Source organism: Cetorhinus maximus, chromosome 12 (genome assembly GCF_964194155.1).
Source record: "Cetorhinus maximus chromosome 12, sCetMax3.hap1.1, whole genome shotgun sequence".
In the NCBI taxonomy this organism is placed as follows: domain Eukaryota; kingdom Metazoa; phylum Chordata; class Chondrichthyes; order Lamniformes; family Cetorhinidae; genus Cetorhinus; species Cetorhinus maximus.
The window spans coordinates 42,771,998-42,794,705 of NC_135890.1; the positions used below are offsets into that span (position 1 = coordinate 42,771,998).

General features: G+C 43.9%; 1 protein-coding gene across 1 annotated transcript in view; it reads right to left on the reverse strand.

Annotated features, from left to right (window-relative positions):
* LOC144687970 (mucin-2-like) overlaps window positions 1-22,708 on the reverse strand; it is a 47,458-nt gene that overhangs the window by 6,478 nt on the left and 18,272 nt on the right. The window contains exons 6-15 of the mRNA XM_078554630.1: window positions 17,107-17,233; window positions 16,029-16,275; window positions 14,707-14,845; window positions 13,910-14,014; window positions 13,578-13,769; window positions 12,775-13,011; window positions 11,866-12,022; window positions 11,448-11,573; window positions 3,759-3,897; window positions 3,183-3,214 (exon numbers count right to left, since the gene is read on the reverse strand). Of these exons, the coding sequence (XP_078410756.1) occupies window positions 3,183-3,214; window positions 3,759-3,897; window positions 11,448-11,573; window positions 11,866-12,022; window positions 12,775-13,011; window positions 13,578-13,769; window positions 13,910-14,014; window positions 14,707-14,845; window positions 16,029-16,275; window positions 17,107-17,233 (1,501 nt within the window). The remainder of the gene's footprint in view (window positions 1-3,182; window positions 3,215-3,758; window positions 3,898-11,447; window positions 11,574-11,865; window positions 12,023-12,774; window positions 13,012-13,577; window positions 13,770-13,909; window positions 14,015-14,706; window positions 14,846-16,028; window positions 16,276-17,106; window positions 17,234-22,708) is intronic.

Sequence of the window (22,708 nt, forward strand, 5' to 3'; positions counted from 1 at the left end):
TGGAAAGAGCTGGAGGCAAAGAAGTTGAAGGCCATTGTGGCCTTCAGAGCCACTGGCATTGGGTGTCCACCCACACAATTGGAGGTGATCTTAGGCCCAATCATCTGACAAATGGAGGTCACAGTCTCCCTGGAGAGGCGGAGCCTCCTTCAGTATTGCATCTCTGACATGTTGAGATAGCTGCATTGCTGCCTGTATGCTCTGGCAGCAGGATACTGGCATCTTCTTCTGCCCCTTCCGCCTTGGACTCCCTGCTGGTCATGTGCCCCTTGTGCCTGTGCCTCTCCTCCCACAGGTCTCTCCCTTGGACGATGCTTGTGCACATCTGGCCTCCTCTCCCTTTTGCCTCTCTCTCCTTCCTCAGAGCAGCTGTAACCAGTGGAATACACAATCCCCATTACCACAGAAACAGAAGGCTTTCTGGTTACTGGAAGGATCCACATGGTATAAATTCTCCAGGGGTCTTGGAGGAGACACCAATGAGTCCAGAAATGAAGGCTAGCAATGCAAAGACTGCAGCTCAAAACATGTGGCCTCAAGATGGTGAGGGCTGAGGAGGTAGTCTCCAGGGGAGATGAGTCCAGATGGAGATTTGAGGGTGTGTGTGAGACAATGAGTGGTGATGACCCTTGCGCTGGCAGTGAGTGAGATACTAGTGAATGTGTAAAAACTTGGCTCTATTGGCATACGGGCCTAGTGCTGGAAAATGGGATTAGAAAAGTTAGGTACTTGTTTGACCGGTGCAGACTCGATGGGCCGAAGGGCCTTTTTCTGTGCTGTAGACCTCTATGACTCCATGACCGTGTGATGGCCTTGTGACTATGTGAGTTTAGAGTGATAAGATGGTTGCCTTACCCTGGCATCATGGATGAAATCATTCATCTATTTCCTGCACTGGAAGGCCATCCTCTTGTGTGCAGCATTGGCACTGACCACCTCTGCTATCGCCTCCCCAGCCAGAGTGGTGAGACTGATGGGCCTCCTGTGGCCAGAGTAGGAGTAGAGGACATCACGCCGAGTTTCCACAGCATCCAGAAGGTGTCCCAGGGATGCATCACTGAATTGGTTGGGGGTGCACCCTTCTTGGTTTTTGGGGCCATTTCTTCACCAGAGCAGTCCTGGGCTGCAAGCATTGAAAAATGTGCGCGTGGCTGCAGTTTAAATATGGTGCCTTGCGTGAGGAAGCAGCGAGGTAATGGCATGGCGGGCAAATCAGAGGTCGCCAGCCAGCAAGACAGCATGTTTCCTGTGGCTGCATAATTAATGAGGCGGGAATGAGACAATAGGGCATGAAAACCCGCCATTGCAGCTGCTGGGTAAAACAACTTTTTTCCACCTGTTACCGCACTTTGTGCAAATCTGAGTTGATTCCGCTCGATGCCTCAGCATATTTTTAAAACTTGGGTGTTACCTTGAGGAGAAACACTCATGAGAGGCCACGTGATGTATTATGTACAAATTCAAAAAGCTAATATTGAATATAAGAGGTGATTCTGCCATTTCTTCACACTCCTGAGCTCAGTTAATGCTCAGGCTTGTCAAGCTTGTAGATTGTCTGCTCCCAGTCTTCCTCACTGCATATGGTTCAGCTGAGGGGCTCACATGCTGAAAATCTCACTGCATTTAATTGCAATTCATTGTACTAGAATGGTATATTTGGAAAATGAAAATAGTGACTTACCTTTCCTACCTTTTGATGCTAAGACAATGCTCCCATAATTCTCTGTAATTCATTGGCGATGTACTGGAATTGTCTCAGTTATTTCTACTGATAGACTGAGTCAAGATGGCCACTGTTTGAGCCTCATCCACAACTGAAAGTTTAACTCAAATATGTTGCACATTAATCTCCCTTGGGGCGGGGATTATGGGGAGAGAGATGGCGACATAATGGTCATGTGGTAATGTCACTGGACTAATAATCCAGAGGTCTGGGATAATTTTATGGGGATGTGGGTTCAAATCCCACCATGGAAGGTGGTGGAATTTAAATTCAATTAATAACCTGAAATTGAGAAAAGCTAGTCTCAGTATTGGTGATCGTGAAACCATTGCTGATTATCATAAAAACTTTAGGGAAGGAAATCTGCTGGCCTGCATGTGACTCCAGAGCCAAAGCCATGTTGGTGTGGCAAGCCACTCTTCAAGGGCAACAGATATAATTCGTCTGGCTAGCGACGTCCACATACCATGAAAGAATTTTTAACTCTACTGAAGGCTAGAAATAGTTTAATTTCCAATTGATGTAGTTTTGCTTTGAAGGTAATAGGGCCAGATCAGCACTTCTAGGTTTTAAAAATCAGATAATGTTATGTTCTGCCAATTTAAAAACTGCTTCTTGACTGGAAACGTTTCTATTGTAAAAATAAGAACATTAACCTAATGTCTATTTACTGACTCTGAAGATTATTTTAACAGCGGTTGAGTGCTTGTTAGACTCGGGGTCCAGGGACAGGAAGGGGAGAAATTGGCTGATTGCAAGACAGAAGAGGACAAAATTGTGGCCCTGTTACAATATCACTTGAGAATATATTTTCCAGATATAGAAGTCCATGGCATATTACACAAAGGGTGCCAGATTATCTTGGTTTATTTATGTGCTTTCCTTTAATGTTTGTTTAGAGATTTTTAAAACTTTGAACTTTGGGAAAAGCAGAATTGCTCATTTTCTCTGTTTTCCCCCCTGTTCTCTGTTGAAGGCTTTGAAGGCAGCTCCATGGAATACCCACTGTGACCGCGATCAGTAAAGCTGGTCAGTGAGTGTCCTCACTTGATATAAACACACATGCATGCCCAGCGATGTGTGTTGAAGGATAGTGATGAGGAACTAATTTCCCTGCCTAGCCCTTAGACACAGCAGTCAATATGTGCACTGTGTTGACTGCATTCAGTTAATTCAGCTTGGGTCAGGAATTGACCTGGCTGCTTCCCTATCTGTATGGCACATTGGCTCACTATTTAAACCTACTGAGCCAGCAGCAATTACACCTTACCATATTGCTAAGAATGACAATTTGCCATTTAGATTAAACCACGTGTATTGTCATCAGTGTTGTCATCTCCATCTTATGTGCACTTTAGTACATTAAAGGGTTGTATCAAAGACTAGTAACAATAATATCATTTTGTAACTGTTCATTATATACTATTTATGCTGCAGACTTATCAAAACATATAGTTACCTATGCAGTCCACATGTCCATCAATGCAGATACTGTAACAAAAAATAATATCATATTTTAGAATCAGCTGCATTATTTCTTTAAACCGTGGTTTGTTTGCTTGACTCCAATTGAGCAAAGCTTTTGAGCCACATATAATGGCTCATTGTTGCCTTTTTTTTGAAGGAAACTTTTAAAACAAATTAAAGTAAAAATACCCTGCCGCTCTATGTCATATTTTTGCTGGTAAGCATACATTAGTAAAACGTGTTGATAGGTAAATGCCCACAGACAGAACTTTTATGTGAGGATATGACAATATTTAGGATTCCTGACTTTTCTGTATGATTGCTTATGTATAATGGTGTCTCTTGTAACCCCATTGGGGCTGATTTAAACCAACTTAAGTTCAAATTTTTGTGGCAGAGAACAACTTCTAAATCACTTCCCTGACTTCTCATTTTATAATGTCCCAGCGCCATCTAAAATTTGAATCATCCCACGATCTGTCTCTCTGTCAATCATCTTCATTAAATTTCCAATACTATATTAAGGTATCAATTTATTGTCCGAAATATATCAGTATAGATACCGTACCAATATCTGCAGTCATTGCTTCGTTCACCGGCTTCCAATATTTTTCCATTAAAATAGCAACTGCATTCAGATAAATTCACGCATTTCATTTTGTTTTCATCCAGATAAGGAGCATTCTCTGGGCACTTTGCATAACAACCTATGTTTAATAGAAAATGACCAGATTAGAGTGAGGCACCAACATGTTTGCTACATTTACCAGCTGATCAAACCAAAAGCTGCAAATGCTGGAAATCAGGAAACTGATGAAAGGACCCAATTGAAAAAAAAGGACCAATTTCTATTTCAGATGCTGACTGATCTGTGTACATTTTTACCATTTTCTGCTCTCAGTTTTGAATTATATCCAGGTTAACTGGTAGCCATGTATGCTCTTCTAAAGGTTTTAAGGTTTCCAAAATGCTCTGTTTTGCCCACTTACTTTTTGTTAGCTGCATTATTTGAAGAAGTGCTCTAGATTAAGACAGATATGAGGAGAATTTTTTCTCTCGTGAGTCTTTGAAGCTGCCTTCCTCAAAAGGCAGTGGAAGCAGAGTCTTCGAATATTTTTAAGGCAGAGGTAGATAGATTCTTGATAGATAAGGGGGTGAAAGGTTTTCGAGGGTAAGCGGGAGGTTACAATCAGATCAGGCATGCTCTTGTTGAATGGCGGAGCAGGCTCAAGAGGCTGAGTGGTCTACTCCTGCTCCTAATTCATATGTCGGTATGTTAGATTATGTAGAATGCACTGGGCTGCTGGAAATATGTGCTACTGACAGCCATTGGGCGGAATTTTCTGTGCCCACTGGCGTCAGGCGTGTTCAGAGGCGTAAGCGGACAATATGGTGAGAAGGCCAGAAATCGTTTTCACGACATCATGAAACCAGTTTGCGATCATTCGCTCACATCGGAAACCTCATTGTAATACATCTGTATGTCATTATAAGGCCAGCCCGCCAGAATCATCCCCCACCAACTTTGCCCCCACCCCCTCCCCCCACCGGCTTCCCCGCTGGATTGTCCGCCCACAGCTGACGTGTTTCACAATGGTACATATCAGGCGTGCATTTGGCGGGCTGCACTTTGAGGGGAACTCGGGCATGAGTGCACAGTTACGTTATGCAGCGCTCACCAGGATCGCCTGTTGGACTTCAAGGTTGAAGCTTGTTGAGGGGAGCACCAGGACTGCCCTGTGGTTGAGGCGTGTTGGGGGTGGGGAGCAAGGGCTGCCTTGCCGGTGAAGGTAGTGCACAAGCACATGTGGGGTGGGGGGAGGGAAGCAGCCATGCATCAGGGAAACTTTGTATAAGGCGTGACTCATTCCTCTGCAGCTGAGACAATTCAGACACAGCCACATTGACATGCGTGCAGTGGGGCTTCTAGCTTATCTACCCACTTAAACAATGCAGAGCCATGGAAGTGCCACCAAGTGCTCCAGAGCTTTTCACTCCTTGGGCACAGACTGCAAACTAATGACCATTTTAGCGGACTGCAGAACGCTTGGACAACTGCGCACATTGTACAATCTCCTTGCTAAAGCTGGCCATGGAGCAGTCACTGCTGGAGACGCTCACAGCCCCTTGTAATCTCAGCATACTGGTTTAGACCAATGTCATCCATGGTTCAAGCTAACAGCGCAGCCTTGCAGGGTGGATTAGGAGAATGCCTGTGCCTGAGCTGAGAGCACAGCATGCAGTCCAGTGGGTAAAGCTGCCGCCAATCGGTCAGGTGGAGTGGGGTGGAGGTGGGTGGGGTTTCAGGCAGCCATGCAGCGCACTAATCTCTGGCCCCAAGTGGTGGCCAGCACTCTCTGGGATGCATTAAGGGGCCTTCAGACTTAACCAAGAGAGGTTCTTAATATACCTAAGCTAACCTATGCGTCTCTCTCTTTCATCCTGCAGGAGGTGTACATCTGGAGCATGGAGCCTGGTGAACTAGCTGCATGCTTCATGGTATACAGAGAGCGGAGACGATGGAGAAGAGAGCGATGGAAGTGCCTGGCTGTGCAGAGGGAGGAGCAGCACCCTCTGGAAGAAGGGGTGGCTGAGGCTCCTGCACATGCCACCGAAGAGCCACAGTGAGCCGTCGCTGGTCGGTGCCTAGCTAGACCCTGGATCTATAGACATCGCCTTTCATTCCTGCTGATGACCAAGAACCAGTGTCGCCAAAGACTGCGGAGTCTAGGGAACTGGTCAGTCACATCTGCCACCTGCTGCAGGATTTGGCGTCATGGGACATGGAGGGAATCCACTGCCAGTGGCCGTGAAAGTGACTGCAGCGCTCAATTTTGACACTAGTGGCTCCTTTCAGGGCTCCACAGGAGACCTCTCTCAAGCTTCCACCCACAAATACACCCATGAGGTCATGGATGCCATCTTCTTGAGGGCACACAACTGTGCATTTCTCCCAGGACCAAGACAGCCAGGATGTAAGAGCGATTGGATTTGCCCAGATCTCAGGTGTCCCACAGGTGCAGGGTGTGATTGACTGCACTCACATGGTGCTCAGATATCCGTCGCAACAAGGGGTCAACTATGTCAACTACAAGGGATTCCATTTGCTGAATGTGCAGCTGGTGTGTGGCCACCACAAAAGCATCCTGCTAGTCTGCGCACGGTTTCCAGGGAGCGTCCACAACTCTTACATTCTCAGTGGGTCACAGATCTCTGATGTCCTCCAGAGCCCACAGAGGCTGCAGGATTGGCTCACCGGGGACAAGTACTACCCACAGAGGACGTGGTTGATGACACCCATGTAGCGGCCTCAGGCTGTATCAGCGCGACGGTATAATGAGACTCACGCTGCAGCTTGCAACTTGGTGAAGCAGACCATCGGGATGCTGAAGATGAGGTTCCGGTGCCTGGACTGGTCTGGTGGAGCCCTGTAATAGTACCCCACAGAGGGTGTCACACATCATTGTTCCCTGCTGTGCCCTTTACAACTTGGTGCTGCAACGAGGCTGAGGAGGAGATGGAGGAGCTGGAGGTCTCCTCTGATGAGGAGGACACCAACAGGGATGAGGGTGAGGAAGTCTTCAAAAGCGACAATGATGGCGATGAGGCCCTCACACTGGCCAGACAAGGCAGGCAAGCTCGGGAGGCCCTCATAGGCTGCTGGATTTGTGGAGAATGATGATGATATTCAGTGAGGAGACACCATAGATCCTCACATTGCATCTGTGAACAGTTGACTCCAGTCTGGCTTATGGCAAAGCACCTACCCTCTGTGATAAAGCTCCTGTCATGGAGACGCAGTGGAGGCCCTAATAGTTGCTTGATTGCGGAGGATGATGCTGACGTGCAGTGAGGACACTCCATAGATCTTCACATAGCCTCTGAGAATGTTTGGCTCCTGTCTGTCCCAGGGCAGCTCGCTTGCGCTCTGTGATCAGGGTCACATCATAGAGATGCAGCCATGAAACCTTAAAAGCACCTGATCCTTTATCCACCTTCAGCACCTGAGCCCTTCAGGAGCACAGCGTCACTGGTCACAGATGTTGAAGAGTTGGGGGCCAACCCCACCTTAAAGGTACTGAGAGCACACAGAGAGAATGATGGAACTCTGTAACGCCTACCCACAACATTCTGGCAGCAATGACAAGCACCGTCGAGGTGCAGGCATCAGTAATGTGTCCAGGAAGTGTGAGGCCAGACTATCACTTTGGTCTAAAGGCTGCACAAAGCACAAGGAAGAAGCCCTGGAGTGAGACGCCTGCCTTTATCTTGTGCAGAAAGGTTTCACACCTGAGTGACATGAACACTGTTCATCAGAACAAGAAGCCATAGGCAAGGAGACATTTTTGGGAGTTTATTTACAATAGTGAACAGTATGTACAAGTGATTAACACCATGCCCAGGCTGAGCAACTACACTTCCTTGATCTTCCGTGCTCGGCGGGCACCATGGGGATTGGGGTGTTTTATTGACCCCTTTAATCACATCTTGATTTAAAGTTTCCTTTAAATTTTGTCTTTTGTTTTTGCAGTTTCCCTTTAAGGGGCTGCCTTTTGATTTGTCCCCTGATTTGTTAATTATTTTATTTGGTATTGACTCGAAAGAGTTACATCTTCTTAAATTTCCTAAGCCTACCATTATGTCTTGGATATCCTGGTTATCCACAGCAGAGGTGGAAGCAGCCTGCTGACTGCTACGCCCTGTCTGTGATGACCTTGGTGGGTGACCTTTGGAAGATCAAGACCTGGAGGGCCCCGGCTTGCTTTTGGGGTCCTGCTGTGTGGCAGTGGCAGCCTCCTCAGCCTGTAAAGCTGGAACTGCTGAGGTCACAGGAAGAGGGGCTGGACACTCCCGGAGTCACCTGTGTGGATGGCTCTGGGAGGAACACCTGCTGATCCCCCTTCCTATGGGTGCCCGTGGGCCCCTGGCTGACTTCTTGAGGAGAAGTGGTAGCTGGAGTGAGATCAAGCTGCCCCACACCCCTCTCACGTACACACTGTTGAAGGCCAACTATGGTGTCAGCGATGGAGTTCAGCCCGTGCAGCAGTGCAGGAGCGATGTCCTGGACCAACATCTCCAAGGCCGCCGCCATCCTACCAGTGTTGACCTCAGTGCATTGGCATGCCAGCGCTATCACCTTAGACTGAAGGTGGATGGACTCCTCCATCATGCCTTGAAATCTGAGGAGTGCAGCGGACATTCCTTCCTGATGTTCCCGAGCTTGCCTTTGCAGCTCCAGCAACTTTGACATGACCAAATCCTGAGGTTCATCATCTGACTCGGCCTCAGCAAATTTCTAGCCTCCAGGAGTCCTCTAAGTGCCGGGGAACCGGGAAGTCCCTGCCGCCACCTGCTGTGAATCAGACTGTGCGATGTGCTCACCAGATTGTGATCCCGAGGCTACTGTAAAGCTAGGTCCCACCGAGGTGCGTGTCTCTGTGCTGGTGGAGGGTGTGGGTAAGTGCTGTGATGGGTCTTCAGGGAGGGTTTCAGCGGTTTGCACTTCTGAGCTTCCATAAGGGCATGATTGGAGGCCCTGGGTCATGGGCTCTCTTGGCTGTTTGGCAGATGTGCCTGTGAAAGCAAGGAGGGATAATTAGTGCATGGCAGTGGCCTGTGAAAGAGCACACATCACTCACGGCATGGTTGTCTGATGGATGTTACACTGCTGGATCCTCACTTGGTAGAGCAGCGCCAACCTCACCGTCAGTGCAGGAACAATCCAGATCCTCGCCGGCCAGCTGGATGGCTCTATTTGTGAAGTCCGTGAGGACCTTCATATCAGGCATTTCTCCGCCAGTCTTCGACCACTCCCTCTTGTTGTGCGGCAGCTTGTCATGCATGAATCGAGGTAGAGAGAGTCTAAGCGGGATGCTTGCCAGGCCAGATGATAAGTATGCCTGGCCTGTGTGGGTGGTGAGTGGTCCCGTGGATGGGATGAGGATAATGAAGGTGAGTGTGAGAGATCGAATGGTGATGTTCTGTGAACTGGCATTGAGTGACGGTCCCGTGGATGTATGATGGGTTTGTGAGGGTGAGAGTTGAGAGTGATGAGAAGAGTAATTTATCCTGGTGGAACAGAGGAGATCATTCATCCTCTTTCTGCACTGGGTGGCTGTCCTCTTTTACAGGGCATTGGTGCTGACCACCGCCTCTCAAGATGGATTGGAGATGCCGCTGCCCCTCCTGTGGCCAGAGCAGGGGCAGAGGACATCACTTCGAGCCTCCATGGCGTCCAAAAGACACTCGAGGGTCGCGTCACTAAACAGGGGGGCTGCAGTCTTTTTGTCTTTCAGGGCCATCCTGTCTTCTGTGCAGTAGTAATGGGTTGGAAGTACTGAAAGGTGTGCGCACGGCTACACTTTAAATGTGGTGCCCAGCGGCAAGGCGATGACGCAGCGGGTGAGTGAGAGCCCACCTGCCATGGAAATGGTGTGTTTCTCGGGAATGCATAATTAATGCAGCAGTTTTGGGATGATACAGCGTAAGAAGCCGCCATTGTGGCTGGCGGGTAAAATGTAATTTTCCCCGCCCGCTACCGCACTTAGTGCAAATCTGGGACGATTCCGCCCAATGTGTATGATTTAAAAGTGAGTAGAATCTTTCACAATTAGTGAACACAAGTTAGCATATCACATTCGGTAAGATAAAAATAACTAATTTACTTTGTAACCCACCACAGTTGCTTTAATATCTGCTCTCACCAGTTCCCCAGCATTTGCATTTGATAGCTGAACAGTTGTTTGATTATTCTGTCTGCTGTTATTCTGGCAGCAGTGTTACTACCTTAATGTGACAGGAAACACTTATAATGAGATGTCTTATTTCGCTGTTTCATGGCTTCCTGAGCTGTTGAGTGGGGAAACAATATGCCTCCCAAAATGAATCTTAGTGGGCTCATGGCCACAACTGTAGTTTGGGTTGTCCATCACCTTCCAGATTGCTGCATCGTCAGTGCCTGTGCGGACATGGTTGAGCACGATTCACTGTCGTCAAGGGAGGCGGAAACCAGGGAAGTCCGCTATTGAGTCAGTGATGAGGCATCAGTTTTTTATGCTGAGTGCATAATTCTGTCCATCTGGCTAGTGGATTGATGCTAGCTGCATGAATATTAGCTGCTGTTTCCCAGAATGGCCAGAATGACTTTAAGCACTTGGTGGGTTTTCAACTCTTTATGAATAAGAAGATTGGAAACACGAGCGCATTGAACATGCGCAAGGCACTTATCTTGTATCAAATAAGAAGCATAGCTCTCAAATCAGTCAACTACTAGGGGGAATTGATCATTTTATGATATCTTAAGAACCCGGGCATAAAATACACATTGATAAGTAAAAGAAAGCACTTTCAAATCTGAAATCCTCTACACCTTTCTGTAAAGGTTGCATGGAGTATCAGCTTCTTGTCACTAATGGGTTCTAAGTCCCCATAAATTCAGGACTCAAAGATAGAGAATAGGATTTCCAAAATACTGAGACTTTTACAAGTATTTTACACCCAAGAAGTGATGTAGAATAGGCATGTTGCCAAATAGCAAGATCCACAGATCTGATTATTTGGGCGTTCCACCCAAAAGCACAGAGAGTGGCAGTTTGAGGAGGCTTGTTAACCAGTTGATTTACATATAAATCTTTTATTTCTATGTGGGAAACATAAAGGGGACAGAAAATCCCGAGACTTCAGGTAACATCCTGTCATAATTCCATATCCAGATTCTGGCCAAAGTCTGAGTTCCTTGCTGGACTTGTAAAGGCTGGAGTCTCTGCTCACACCAAACAAAGTCATCAGTGGGAGAGTGTGGGGCAGGAGCAGAGAAGGATGGCAATGTTGAGGAATTCCACAGCCAAGAGTTCCTGTGCTCTTGGTCTGTCAGAGACCTGGCAGATTTTTGGTGCCTGGTGAAATTGGCCAAGCCATTGACAGTTGTGGGGATTGCCTCGGGTTCAAGCTGGATTTGAGGCCTGGACACTTGAGATGGTTCCCTCATAAAGTTTCCAGAGTGTGTCTGACAGTCGTCCTAGCCTGGGCACATAGGCCACAATTTAAAAGCTTGCTGCACGAGATGGGCACCTCCTTTGGTGAGGTTAGCAGAGATTGCTACTCCATTGGTTTTCTGGGCTTTTTCATTATGTATTGCTGATGAAGAATAAGGGTTCCTAACCTTATTGTTAAACTATTTTTGAAAATACCACAGGGAATGTCTTAATACAGTCATTGAACAACAAAAAAAATATACAAGATGGTCTTTAAACACAACCTTCAAGTATTGCAGAGAACTTCTTTCCAATATAATGGTCCGAACATGTTTTTGTTGTTAATGTTCCACATGGCTGATAATGCCATCTCCATTCACCAGGTGTGTTATAATAGTCACAATATACAGCTGCAATTTCAAATGGAAATAGTTCATATGTAATCAGTAATATTGGTTCAGTCTCAAATATAATTGCAATTCATGTAATCATATAACAGCTGATCAAATGATGTACCAAAATCATCGATCACTGTGCATTATTTTAAGTTGAAGCAGATCATAAATGAACATCATTTATTACTCAACTTTCACTCCTTTGTTTTAAAACACATCTAATGTAACACATTTGCCCAGAATGCTATTGAATAACAGATGTCACAGATAGCCTTTCACCATTGAAAATGTAACAGTTTAGACTTACGACATCGTTCTGGGGTTCTCCAGTCAATACAAACGCCAGCTTTATTACAAGCTACTGCATACACTGCTACAGCGGTACAGAAACCCAGATATTTCCCTTCCAAGTCACAGGCACAAGCTTCTTGGACACAGGCATCATAGAATGGAATTGGGTCAACCTGATAAATATAATGTTGGCTTATATATAAATGGGAGCAACAGGCAAACAAACAATAATTTTAATATTTACAGGAATTGAGAGATAAAATCCAAAGGAATACTGTTGGATTTTAAAAAAAAGATGAACTGGTAGGGATGTTGTGATAAACAGGGATGTGGTAGTGTGATGCTGGCTTTGGTTCATTGTTTGTACTCAAGCCTCTGAATGAGGAGGTTATGGGTTCAAAACTCAATCCAGTGACTTGAGTACATAAGTTAGGCTGACACTGTGATGCCGTAGCGGGGGAGTGCGACACTGCTGGGAGTGATACCTTTTTGGATGAGACAAAGATTCCCTTTCAGTTGGACATAAAAGATCCCATGGCATTATTTGAACAAGAGTAGGAGTGTTATCTTGGTGTCTCAGACACAATTATCCCTGAACCAATGTCATTAGAGGAAAACAGAATATCTGGTAGTTTAGCTTACTTCTGTTTGTGGGATCTGGCTGAATATAAGTTGGTTGCTGTGTTTTCCTGCATTACAACAGTGACCAAGCTATAAAAATACTTGAGTGACTGTAAAGCTTTTTAGGATATTCTGGGGATGTGAAAAGAACTATGGAGATGCATGTTTTTTCTTTCTTTATGAAAAAGACCAATATTAAAGCAGCTTTACTTAAATGTTTGAATCAATACTTGAGCTGCCAAGGGCTGAAGTCATTGTGTTCGATCCCAATCTCAAATAACATGGGCCCTTTCAGGAGAGTTACCTTTTTATGGCATGATTGGAACATGACATGTTTAATTATGCCACATTTCCTCTGTGCCCATGCTAAACAGTAAGGGTTTCTTTCACACGGTGATGTCTGATTGACTGTATTTGAGCAGGCCATGGATTTCCAGCTGTTTCCAAATTCCACTGCACTGGTCACCAAGGAGTTCCCTTTTGTTGTTAGATCATCTGAAACATCATCATTGAAATTTCCACACAGACCACATACGTTGTTCTGTAATAAAAATTCAGGATTATGGAGAAAAAAGCTAAAATTGATCATTTTTGTTTGAAAAAGATGCGCATTTTCCTCAGACCCTCTTTTTATTATAAATCCACCGTTGTGCACTGATTTACTTAAAGATTTGCAGTGTGTATATACAGTTGTTACTTTGGTAATAATTAATGAGAAGTCCTGTGCTCATAATGACTTTGCAAGTTCATGGTAGAAGATAGATTATTCGAAATAAATAATGAATGTAAAAAAATAAAACTTCCTCAGTTTTGAGGGTGAAAGAGCTTGGCTGGCTCATATCTAAATTTAGAATAATTTGAATTTTCTCTTTCTGTAACTCTATTGCAAACAGAAACATATGCATTTCTGAAAATTATTCAGTGCGCCATAATAATATTTATTAGAATGTACTGCATTATCATTCGAAGTAAAACAAAAACATTGATGTAAGGTAAGTTTGCAAAGTCCTTTGTTGACTAAATGACTCATTCATATCCTCAATGTGTTTTCTCTGCTATGATCAATAGGGACAAATATGAATATTTTGATTTTTACACCGTACTTACTTTCCATCTTGAATCCAGTGTGATTGAAAGCCTTGTGCTTTTGTCCCATATCACAGTGATCCCATTGGAAAACGTAAGGATTAAATAGAGCCCAACAGTATGGTGTGAATAAAAATCATTTGAACAACAGGTTTGATTGGTAAACTTCTCAACTGTTTCCACATGGCTATCAGTTAGAATGAGTTCCTTACCCTGTAAGAATACATGTGAAAACAGAATGCTGTAGAATTGTATGGTAATTTATGTTTGCAGTTCAACAATTGTAAGCACGTAATTAAAATCTCATTCTAAAACAGAAAAGGGTACAATTATAATTAGAAGAAACAAAACACCTCGAATAAGATCCTGATATTTCTTGAACAAGTCATTCCCCTTTCACAACAGGGAACACTCTCGGTGAGTATTTGGAGTGTGCCTTCTCGACGATTACATTGGTCCTAAGAATAAAACAATGAATTTAGGCTAGGATTACATAACACAAAATAAATTAAACTCATTAAGTTTGTATTTGTTAAGGCTCCAACACATTAATGTTGAAAGAAACACATCGGCTCTGATGTAACCACGTGCATATATCACAAGTACTAAGCTCAACAACCAAAACATGCTGAGACACATACATTGATGTGATTCAAAAATAATCATATTTTTAACATTATCCTATAGTTTGAGGTATTACATTGCTAGTGTTCAGCAAATCACCCTTGGCTTAGATATTTGCTTTATCGTACCCTGGTGACTCATTAGCTATGTTTTTTTGAACTCTCGATAAGTTTCCATATAAAAGACCAACTGCGTTGTACATATTGATGAGCCAAATGTTTGCATATCTGCTTTTATAGTTTCAATCATTTGACCCACGTAATATTTTTAACAGCCAGACAATATAAAGGTATGGAGCGCGCATATCATGTGGATTGTGGTGAGAGTGAAAGAGGCCACAAACTACATGGATTATTTTCCACACCCTAATGCCTGAGGAAAGCATTTTTGTATTTTAGTGCAACTTTATTTCTGCACCTCCTCTACTGAGCTGATTTTGATGGTGTTCACAATGGCAATTACATTGATGCATATAAAATCATGACTGCAGTTATGTATGATATTAACATTTTGAACCCATACACACCTCAACAAAAATATATTCACAATTTCCATCATAGACATATCTTTTCCCATCAAAGGTTACATAGTGGCCATCACCATAAACTTCACATGTTTTTGGGCATATCTTATTGGTGCAAATCCACGATCCTCCCTGGCATGTGCTGCAATACGAAGAGCATTTTGCAATGTAATTGTTTAGTGCCACACAAAGTGACATGGTTTGCAACATATCATTGTACTTTGGATCACATTTCTTTAAGTTTACCATTTATTGCAATCCCTTTGGATTATTCTTCCATCACTGTAAACTTCACCACTAAATAAACAAGGGCAGTTTTCACGAGCAATGCAGTTTCCATCTTCATCCTCCACAAGACCACGAGCACAGATACAGCCAGGGACACATGGACTCTGCTTTTGTAAAAATTAAAATGTTCACTTTAAATTGTTTCCACTGAGATGTCAGCTAATAGAATTTTTAATGTCTGCTTAAATCTTTGCCACAAATCATGCTTGACCCTTATAAATTTTAAATTCAAACCTCCAGAATGAATCTAGAATTCATGGGACATCAGGCCATAATGGCATGAGAACCCTATTTTTTAACATGAGAGACTTATGTATTTGGATCTACATGGGAAATTTAGGGAATAGAAAGAGGCCATTCAGCCCATTGTGCCTATACTGGCCGAAATGTGCGATCCAACCTAATCTTACACTGCAGCTCTTGGTGTGTACTTTGTAGGTTACGGTAATTCAAGTACATATCTAAGTTTTTTTAAATGCGCTAAGTGTTTCTAACTCTCCCACCCTTTCAGGAAATTAGTTTCAGACTTCCAGCACCCTCTGGGTGAAAAAATTCTCCTCAACTCCTCTCTGATCATTAAGTAATTTATTAACATTAAACTCATTTTGTGTAATTGTCCAATTTGCTGTTCTACAAATTGAAACAATAGTGAGTCTTGTAAATTGATGAAACTGTGGAAGTCACTCACGCATGGTGTGTTTAGAGTTCGACATGTTCTCTCACACAAGTATTCAGATGAAGAGGCAGCTTCATTTGTACAGTTAACAAATACTTTCCCATTTGGGCAACCTATAGAAAACAATATTTAAAAAGAACTTGGAAAATGGTCATTTATTCATTTAATATAAAGTTCAATTCATGTACTATTAGTATGGGGAGAGCTTATAGTGTTGGTTACCTGGAGGCTTGGGGCTCTGTGTTCCTGGAAGGCAATGAAATTTTCCATCTTGGCAAATGCTGAGTGTCAAATAATAATTAAAATATGTTCTACATGTATTTAATTTTCCAATTTTGTAAAATTATTAGAAAATGCTTACCAGGATATGCCATGCATGTTAGTACTCTGTCCTTTTTCTATAAGCCGCCCTTCAGCATAACAGGAGCAGTCTGAACTGTCCACACAGACTCCATTTTCATTCATGTACTTTCCCTGAGGACAGCCACAACCGTAAACTGGAACATCCTTAACACTACAGGTGTAATCATTGTCTGATAGTGATTTACAGGTACGGTTACATGTTCTCATGTCATTCTCGAAAACCTGAAAGTTACTGCACGACTTATCTAGAAACAAATAATAACCAAGTAATAATGTAAGTAAAGACTTTTGAAAAGAAGTAATACCTTTTGCATGCTATAAGGTTTGACTTCGCAAGACTATGATTGTTTAGGTCAAACCATCATATTGCATTTTAGGGTTCTCCACTGAAGTCTCTGAAGACACAGTAGGACTTTAATGTTGTTACTTTTTTTTACTGTATGTGAATTTTTGACAATATTTTCGATGAACAGGTTTATAATGTAGTTACAAATAGTGCAACATAGGACGATCTCCCCTGTGGCTTTTAAAAATATATTTGCACACTGTTTAGTTTAAGGACTTGTTTTTCAGCCAGATGTATTGTTACAAAATCATTTTGAATCAATCTTAATAGGAGTAATCAATAAAATATGCTATTCCTTGGTATTAGTTATACACAATGTAGATCTGATGCACAATAAAGGTAGGGTTATTAATTTTAAAATGATACACATGTGGGATAAATAGACTTCTGTTTAAATCCAGGCATTACATGTGCTGACAATTTGAACATGAATTTTAATTTTAGAAGGCATATTGAGGAGCGATGTCCTCTACATCATATTACCACGTACAGAATATTTAAATCACCTCATTAACTGTTTTCATTTTCTCCAAGGGCAATATGCTTGAGAGAAAGCCTGAGACTTTTAAGTGCTAAGTGTTCTTTCTTGTGCATGGCAGGTGCTATAGGAATTGAAAAAACCTGAGGGAAGGTACTACAATATTTTTACGTTTATCTATATATTTTACTGTAGTCAGATTATGATTAAGGCTTAAGACTTCTGTAAAATAGAAGCATTGTCATAACGTACTACAAATGTCTTTTCTCCAGTTCCTGACAATGACACCATGAGCAGCACACTCATGAACATACGCTCCCAAACCTGCACATAGACAATCATTGATGTTCTCACAGGCGCAGGTAGCAGCTACACACATCTAGAAAAATGGAATTAAGGAAGTTAGGCTAACAAATCACAAACTTTTCACACTGATCGACAATCCAGACCTAAATGAACAAATAGGCCACTAAATATACAATTCACTGCAGCCCGCTGTTGCCAGAATAGTTTCTCAACAGTCAATAAATAAACAGAGCAATCAGTAGTTGCAATCTCAAATATAAAACTAATATTGATAAAGGAGCATACCATCTGATGAACTGCAAATAATGTTGCAGACGATCTGTTTGTGATTTACAAATATTTTTAGCTTTTTTGCTGAAATTTTCAAATAAGATTATTCAGAATATTTCTAATATCTGGAACCCAGTCCCATTAAAATCACATTAAAAGAGCTTAAACTCTATTTTCCATATTGATAGCTTCAATTCAATGGTATCTACCTAGTAGCATAGGCACTACAAATAATAATCCATTTTATTAACTGTTTATCTACTTACTGAGATCTAGTTATCTATCTGAAAGCTACCGGCAGCATGTTCATCTGTTTTATTCTTCCAATTCACCAGTTTCCTTCAGGCCATTTTATGGACAAATGAGGAAAGGTAAACTGGGACTCCCAATCCCCTTCGCTTCTGTCCGTAATCAGTGTGGTTTATTTTTGAAAAGGTAGATGTGTGTGTTTCCAAACTCCCGTTAGTTTGTGGTCAATTTAAAAGTAGAAGCAGAAGACTTTTTTGGGTTTTAACAAAGAGAACTATTTATTCACATAGTCACCGTAAAGGTCTAAAAGCTACATCAGCCACACATCACGCCTCAAGAAAGATACAAATAAAGAAGTTAGTGCACTTCTACAAGTATAAACAAAAGAAAAAATTAACAGTTCACACGTCTTTACGAGTCCAGTGAAATAGGGAGCTTTTCCCACTCTTGAATTGTAGTTCAGTTAAGTTCAGATAGCTGGAGATTGGATATCAGGATTACTTTGAAGAGAAGAATGTTCAGCAGGTCATGATGCTGACATGAATGCTTGAGCATTCATAGCTGTTGTATCAGGAGGTCCAGTTTATTTACAGGTGAACTTGAAACTTTGGAATCAGGCTGGGAGGCATTTAAAAATACATTTAAATCTCTTGGTTCTTAAAAGGCAAAGGTGGCACAGCCTTTCTCTACAGCTATTTTCTTGTTTGTGTTATCCTGCAGACTGCCCCCAGGTCTCTTCTGAGTTTTGGGGTAAAGGGATTTCAGTATCAAAGAACAAGTTTCAGTCAGATGGTCAACAGCCATTGATATACAGTAGAAGGTAGATGGTGATCTTTCAGTATCAGAGAACCAGTTTCAGTGACAATGGTCAACATCCACTGTACAATAGAAGGTTGATGATGGTTTTTTATGCTTAACTTGTAAATACCTGGTATCATCAGCATTCTTTTGTTACATTGCAAACATAGAGACTGGGCCCATAACTTCCGGTGGAGTGGCAACTTAGTCGGATTGCCATTTCGCTCATAATTACTTACTTTGAAATCCAGCCGCTCTTCTCTTGCCCGACCTTCCGACTCAGGCCAGGCAAGATTTATGTAGTGCAGTGGGTTTCCAAGGCCTACAGTCGAGCACAGCTCAGTCAATGGTAAGTATGCCACGTCCCCGTTTTTATGGCACTAGCTGCCAGAAAGCAGGTAGGTTTAAAGCTCCAGCTACTTTGATGAGCCAGAGAGAAGGTAAGAGTATGGGTAAGAGGGTAGGTTTTGGAGTGGGGGGCGGGCTGGAATCAGGTCAGGTTGGGTCGGGTTGGGCCTTAGGGAGGGTTGGTTCGGGTTCGGGGTGTTGGGTCGGGCCTTGGGGTGGGAGGGTCAGGTTGGGTCAAGGGGTGGGGGGAGGTGGGGTAGGTTTGGGCCTTGGGTTGAGGGGTATCGGGTCGGATTGGGCCAGACCTTGGGGTGGGTGGGGTGGGGTTGGTTCAGTTAGGGCCTTGGGGTGGGAGGGTGTCGGGTCACGTTGGGTCAGGCCTTGGGGTGGGGTGGGGTATGTATGGTTCAGTTCAGGCCTTGGGATGGGAAGGTTGGGTTGGGCCTTAGGGTGGGATAGGTTTGGGCCTTGTGGTGAGGTGTGCCGGGTCAGTGGGGTCAGACCTCTGGGTGGGTGAGGTGTGGTTGGTTCGGTTCGGGCCTGAGGTGGTAGGGTTGGGCCAAGCCTTGGGGTGGGGGGTGTTGGGTCATGTTGGGTCAGGCCTTGAGGTGGGGTGGGGCGGGGCGGGGCGGGGTAGGTATGGGCCTTGGGGTGGGGTGTGTCGAGTTGGGTTGGGTCAGACCTTGTGGGTGGGGTGGGGTTGGCTTGGTTCGGGCCTTGAGGTGAGGAGGGCCAAGTCGGGTCAGGCCTTGGGGTGGTGGGGGGTGTTGGTGGCTGGGTCGGGCCAGGCTTTGGCAGGGTCAGGGGTTGGGTCTGGCCTTGGGGTGGGGAGGGTTTGATCGGGTTGTTTCGGGCCTTGGAATGGGGGGGTCAGGTTGGGTTAGGCCTTGGGGTCAGGTGGTGGGTCAGACCTTAGGGTGGAGGTGGTCCGGTGGTGCGGGGGCGGGGGTTGGTGGTCGGGTTGGATTGGACCTTTGTTGGGGAGGTGGGTTGGGTCGGGTCACATTGGGTTGAGGCCAGATCAGGTTGGGGGGCGGGGGACGGTGGGGAGGGTAATCAGGGTGGTGGAGGGAGACCCATGGGGGAATCAGGGGGTGGTAGTGGGGGGAGTAATAGGGTAGTGGGAGGAGTCTTGTGGGTGGTTGGGAGGATTGAGGGAGATCCTAGGGGAAAGGGGGAGGTCAGTACAATAGTTAGCCAGCAGCTGAAGTGGTTTTAATTCTTCTAACTTTTTCTGGGTAACTATTCCTGTAAGACAATCAGAACAATCCAAAGTTTTTGATTTAAATCAAATTTTTGGATGGTTTCCAGCGCAGGGCAATTGCCCAAAGTTAGATTGAACATCCTAGGCAATTGCCGTGCAATTCTTACCTGGGACATTCCGGGGGCGGAGCGGCATGGGGGGTGTTCCCCAAACATCTTTGGGGTACCCCCCAGATACTCTGCTCTGGAGCTCGGAAGTTGCAGCCCATAGAGCCTAGGAGTCCATTGACTGTGTGTTTTGGAGTAAGCTTCAAACAGTGGCAGACATGAACTCCACAAAGGAGTACTGTCTCAGCATGTCCATTCAAGAGGGAGATCCCCAGCCACTACGATTCAGTTCGGAGCTTCCGGAGCTTTCTGGAAGTATGATAGCCTGGGTTGAAGTTGCAAAGCTCATCTGACTCTCTTGGCATCAATCTTAACAGTTCAGCAGTGTCTACTTTGAAATAACTAAAGGCAGTTCCAGAGGCTTCAATATGAGCAAGTTCATGTTTAAAGTTATGAATATAACACGTCTTTTACTGGGCAAGACGGTCATAAACCCCCCATAAGGATTGTCATGTTCTTTGCTCCAGCTCCCACAAAACCCATCTCTGATTTACCTTCAGCTTTACTAGATTCCTAAATAACAGCAGCTAGCTGCCCCAAGTACTCTTGCCCTTGTGGATAAATTCCAAACTCACAATTAATTTAGGCTTTTTTCCCTCCAGCAGCTTAACCTTACTATTTCAGATTCATACTAAACTGCTTCACTGTGAACACACTGGCACATGATAACATCACTGACAGCATATCAAACTGGCATCATTTTTACAGCGTTAGCAGAATTTTCTTCATTCCTTTCTTTTGTTTGTGCATTGTAACCTCTCCAGTCCAGAAATCTATTGTTCAGAAAAAACAGTCGTCTGGAAATCTTTTGAGTGGACCCAGGCAACTCACGGCATCATTTTAGCACAGTACTTTGGGAGTGGAACATAGAAAATACCGTATTTAGATAATTAAAACAATTACCATTTTATAATGTCTTATCACTGTTTTATGCTTCAGGTAAATGTTTATAGCTACAGTTCACAGATCTGTGGTTAGGCATTCTAATGTCATTCTATAATCCAGAAAATTCTGAAATGCAGACCTGACTTGGTTCCAAGCATTCCAGACTGGAGAGGTTACAATGTATTTTAAAACAGGAGGTGTCTGAAATCTACCTGCAGCCCCAAATTTAGGCAATCAAACCCCTGAAGCTCAGGCAATGCACTTAGAAGTGAAATTTTTTACTTCCTATTTGATGGTTTGTCCTGTTTAAATTGGGTACAATTGGTTTGGCAAGGACCGTTTTTAATATTATTGTCTGGTTGATAGATAAATCCTGAATTAGTATCAGCAACTTGAAATAGCTGCAAATGTAAGGGATGGTGGACTAATGCATCATCTGTGGCTCCTGAGAGTACGTAGGTATAAAATCCACAATGTATTGCATCATCAAGTCCTGTCGCAGGTGTAATGCAGAATATTTGGTATTTTGTTTGTTTACTGTTTGTAGAACCTCGCAGTCTACGATGAGCTTTTCCTTTTGCTCAGATTAATTTACTGGCTATAGGACATCGTAAAGTTGAAACAGTTAATGGAGCACTGTGACTTCGGTGATACTTTAAATGACATGTTGCGAGATCATTTGGTTTGTGGCATAAACAGAATCGTTGATGCCATTCAGCGCTGTCTGCCTGCAGAAGTTGGGATAGACCTGAAGCGCACCATGGAGATAGCGCTAGCAATGGAGAGTGCTGAGAGGGATTCACAGGCTTTGCAGAATGTGAAATGTGGCGCCGTTTGGCAGCTAGGGCGTGAACCTGCCACTGGGAAGATCAGGGAGGCTACAGTGAATCTGGGCACAGTCCCTACCGCTAGATAAACAAAAAGAAATGCTGGAAGCAGCTCACCAGTAACCCAGAAGTTAGTGTTACTGTTGTGGAGGAAATCATGCACCTAAAGTCTGCAGATTTAGAGGCAGAATTCCAATACTGCCACTAAAAAGGGCATGTTGTTAAACAGTGCAGGACTCGATCAAGGCAGCCATTCAGACATCAGGCCAAGTTAAATCCGTACAGAATATAGAAGAGCCAGAAGTTACTGAGGCTGACGTTTATTCCTTACACACCCTGAAAGCCAGGAAAACTGAACCAATCACTGTTACACTTCAAGTGAATGGAAAGCCTCTGCTCATGGACGTGGACACAGGAACGTCGACCACAGAGGCAGGAGAACGCATCTATAAATACCTCAAAGAAGCTACCCAGCCATTGAATTTGGAAAAAAACTGCCGCTCAGTTAAAAACATACAGGAGAAGCAATACAGGCGAAATGCATCAGCTCTGTACCTGTATCATACAGGCAACAGACAGCTTAGCTGCCAATAATTGTTGTAACAGGAGAAGGACCTAGCCTTCTGGGCCGTGATTGGTTGAAAGAAATCAAATTAAATTGGTCAGGAATTTTTCAGGTCAGGACAAGAAGAAATCCTGAGCTGACAAAGGAAAATGGTGCTGTCTTTTGGAATGAGATAGAAGAACCGAAGGACCTTCACAGGAAGCGAGGTTCCTCAGGTCAGAGCTGGTTCCACGGG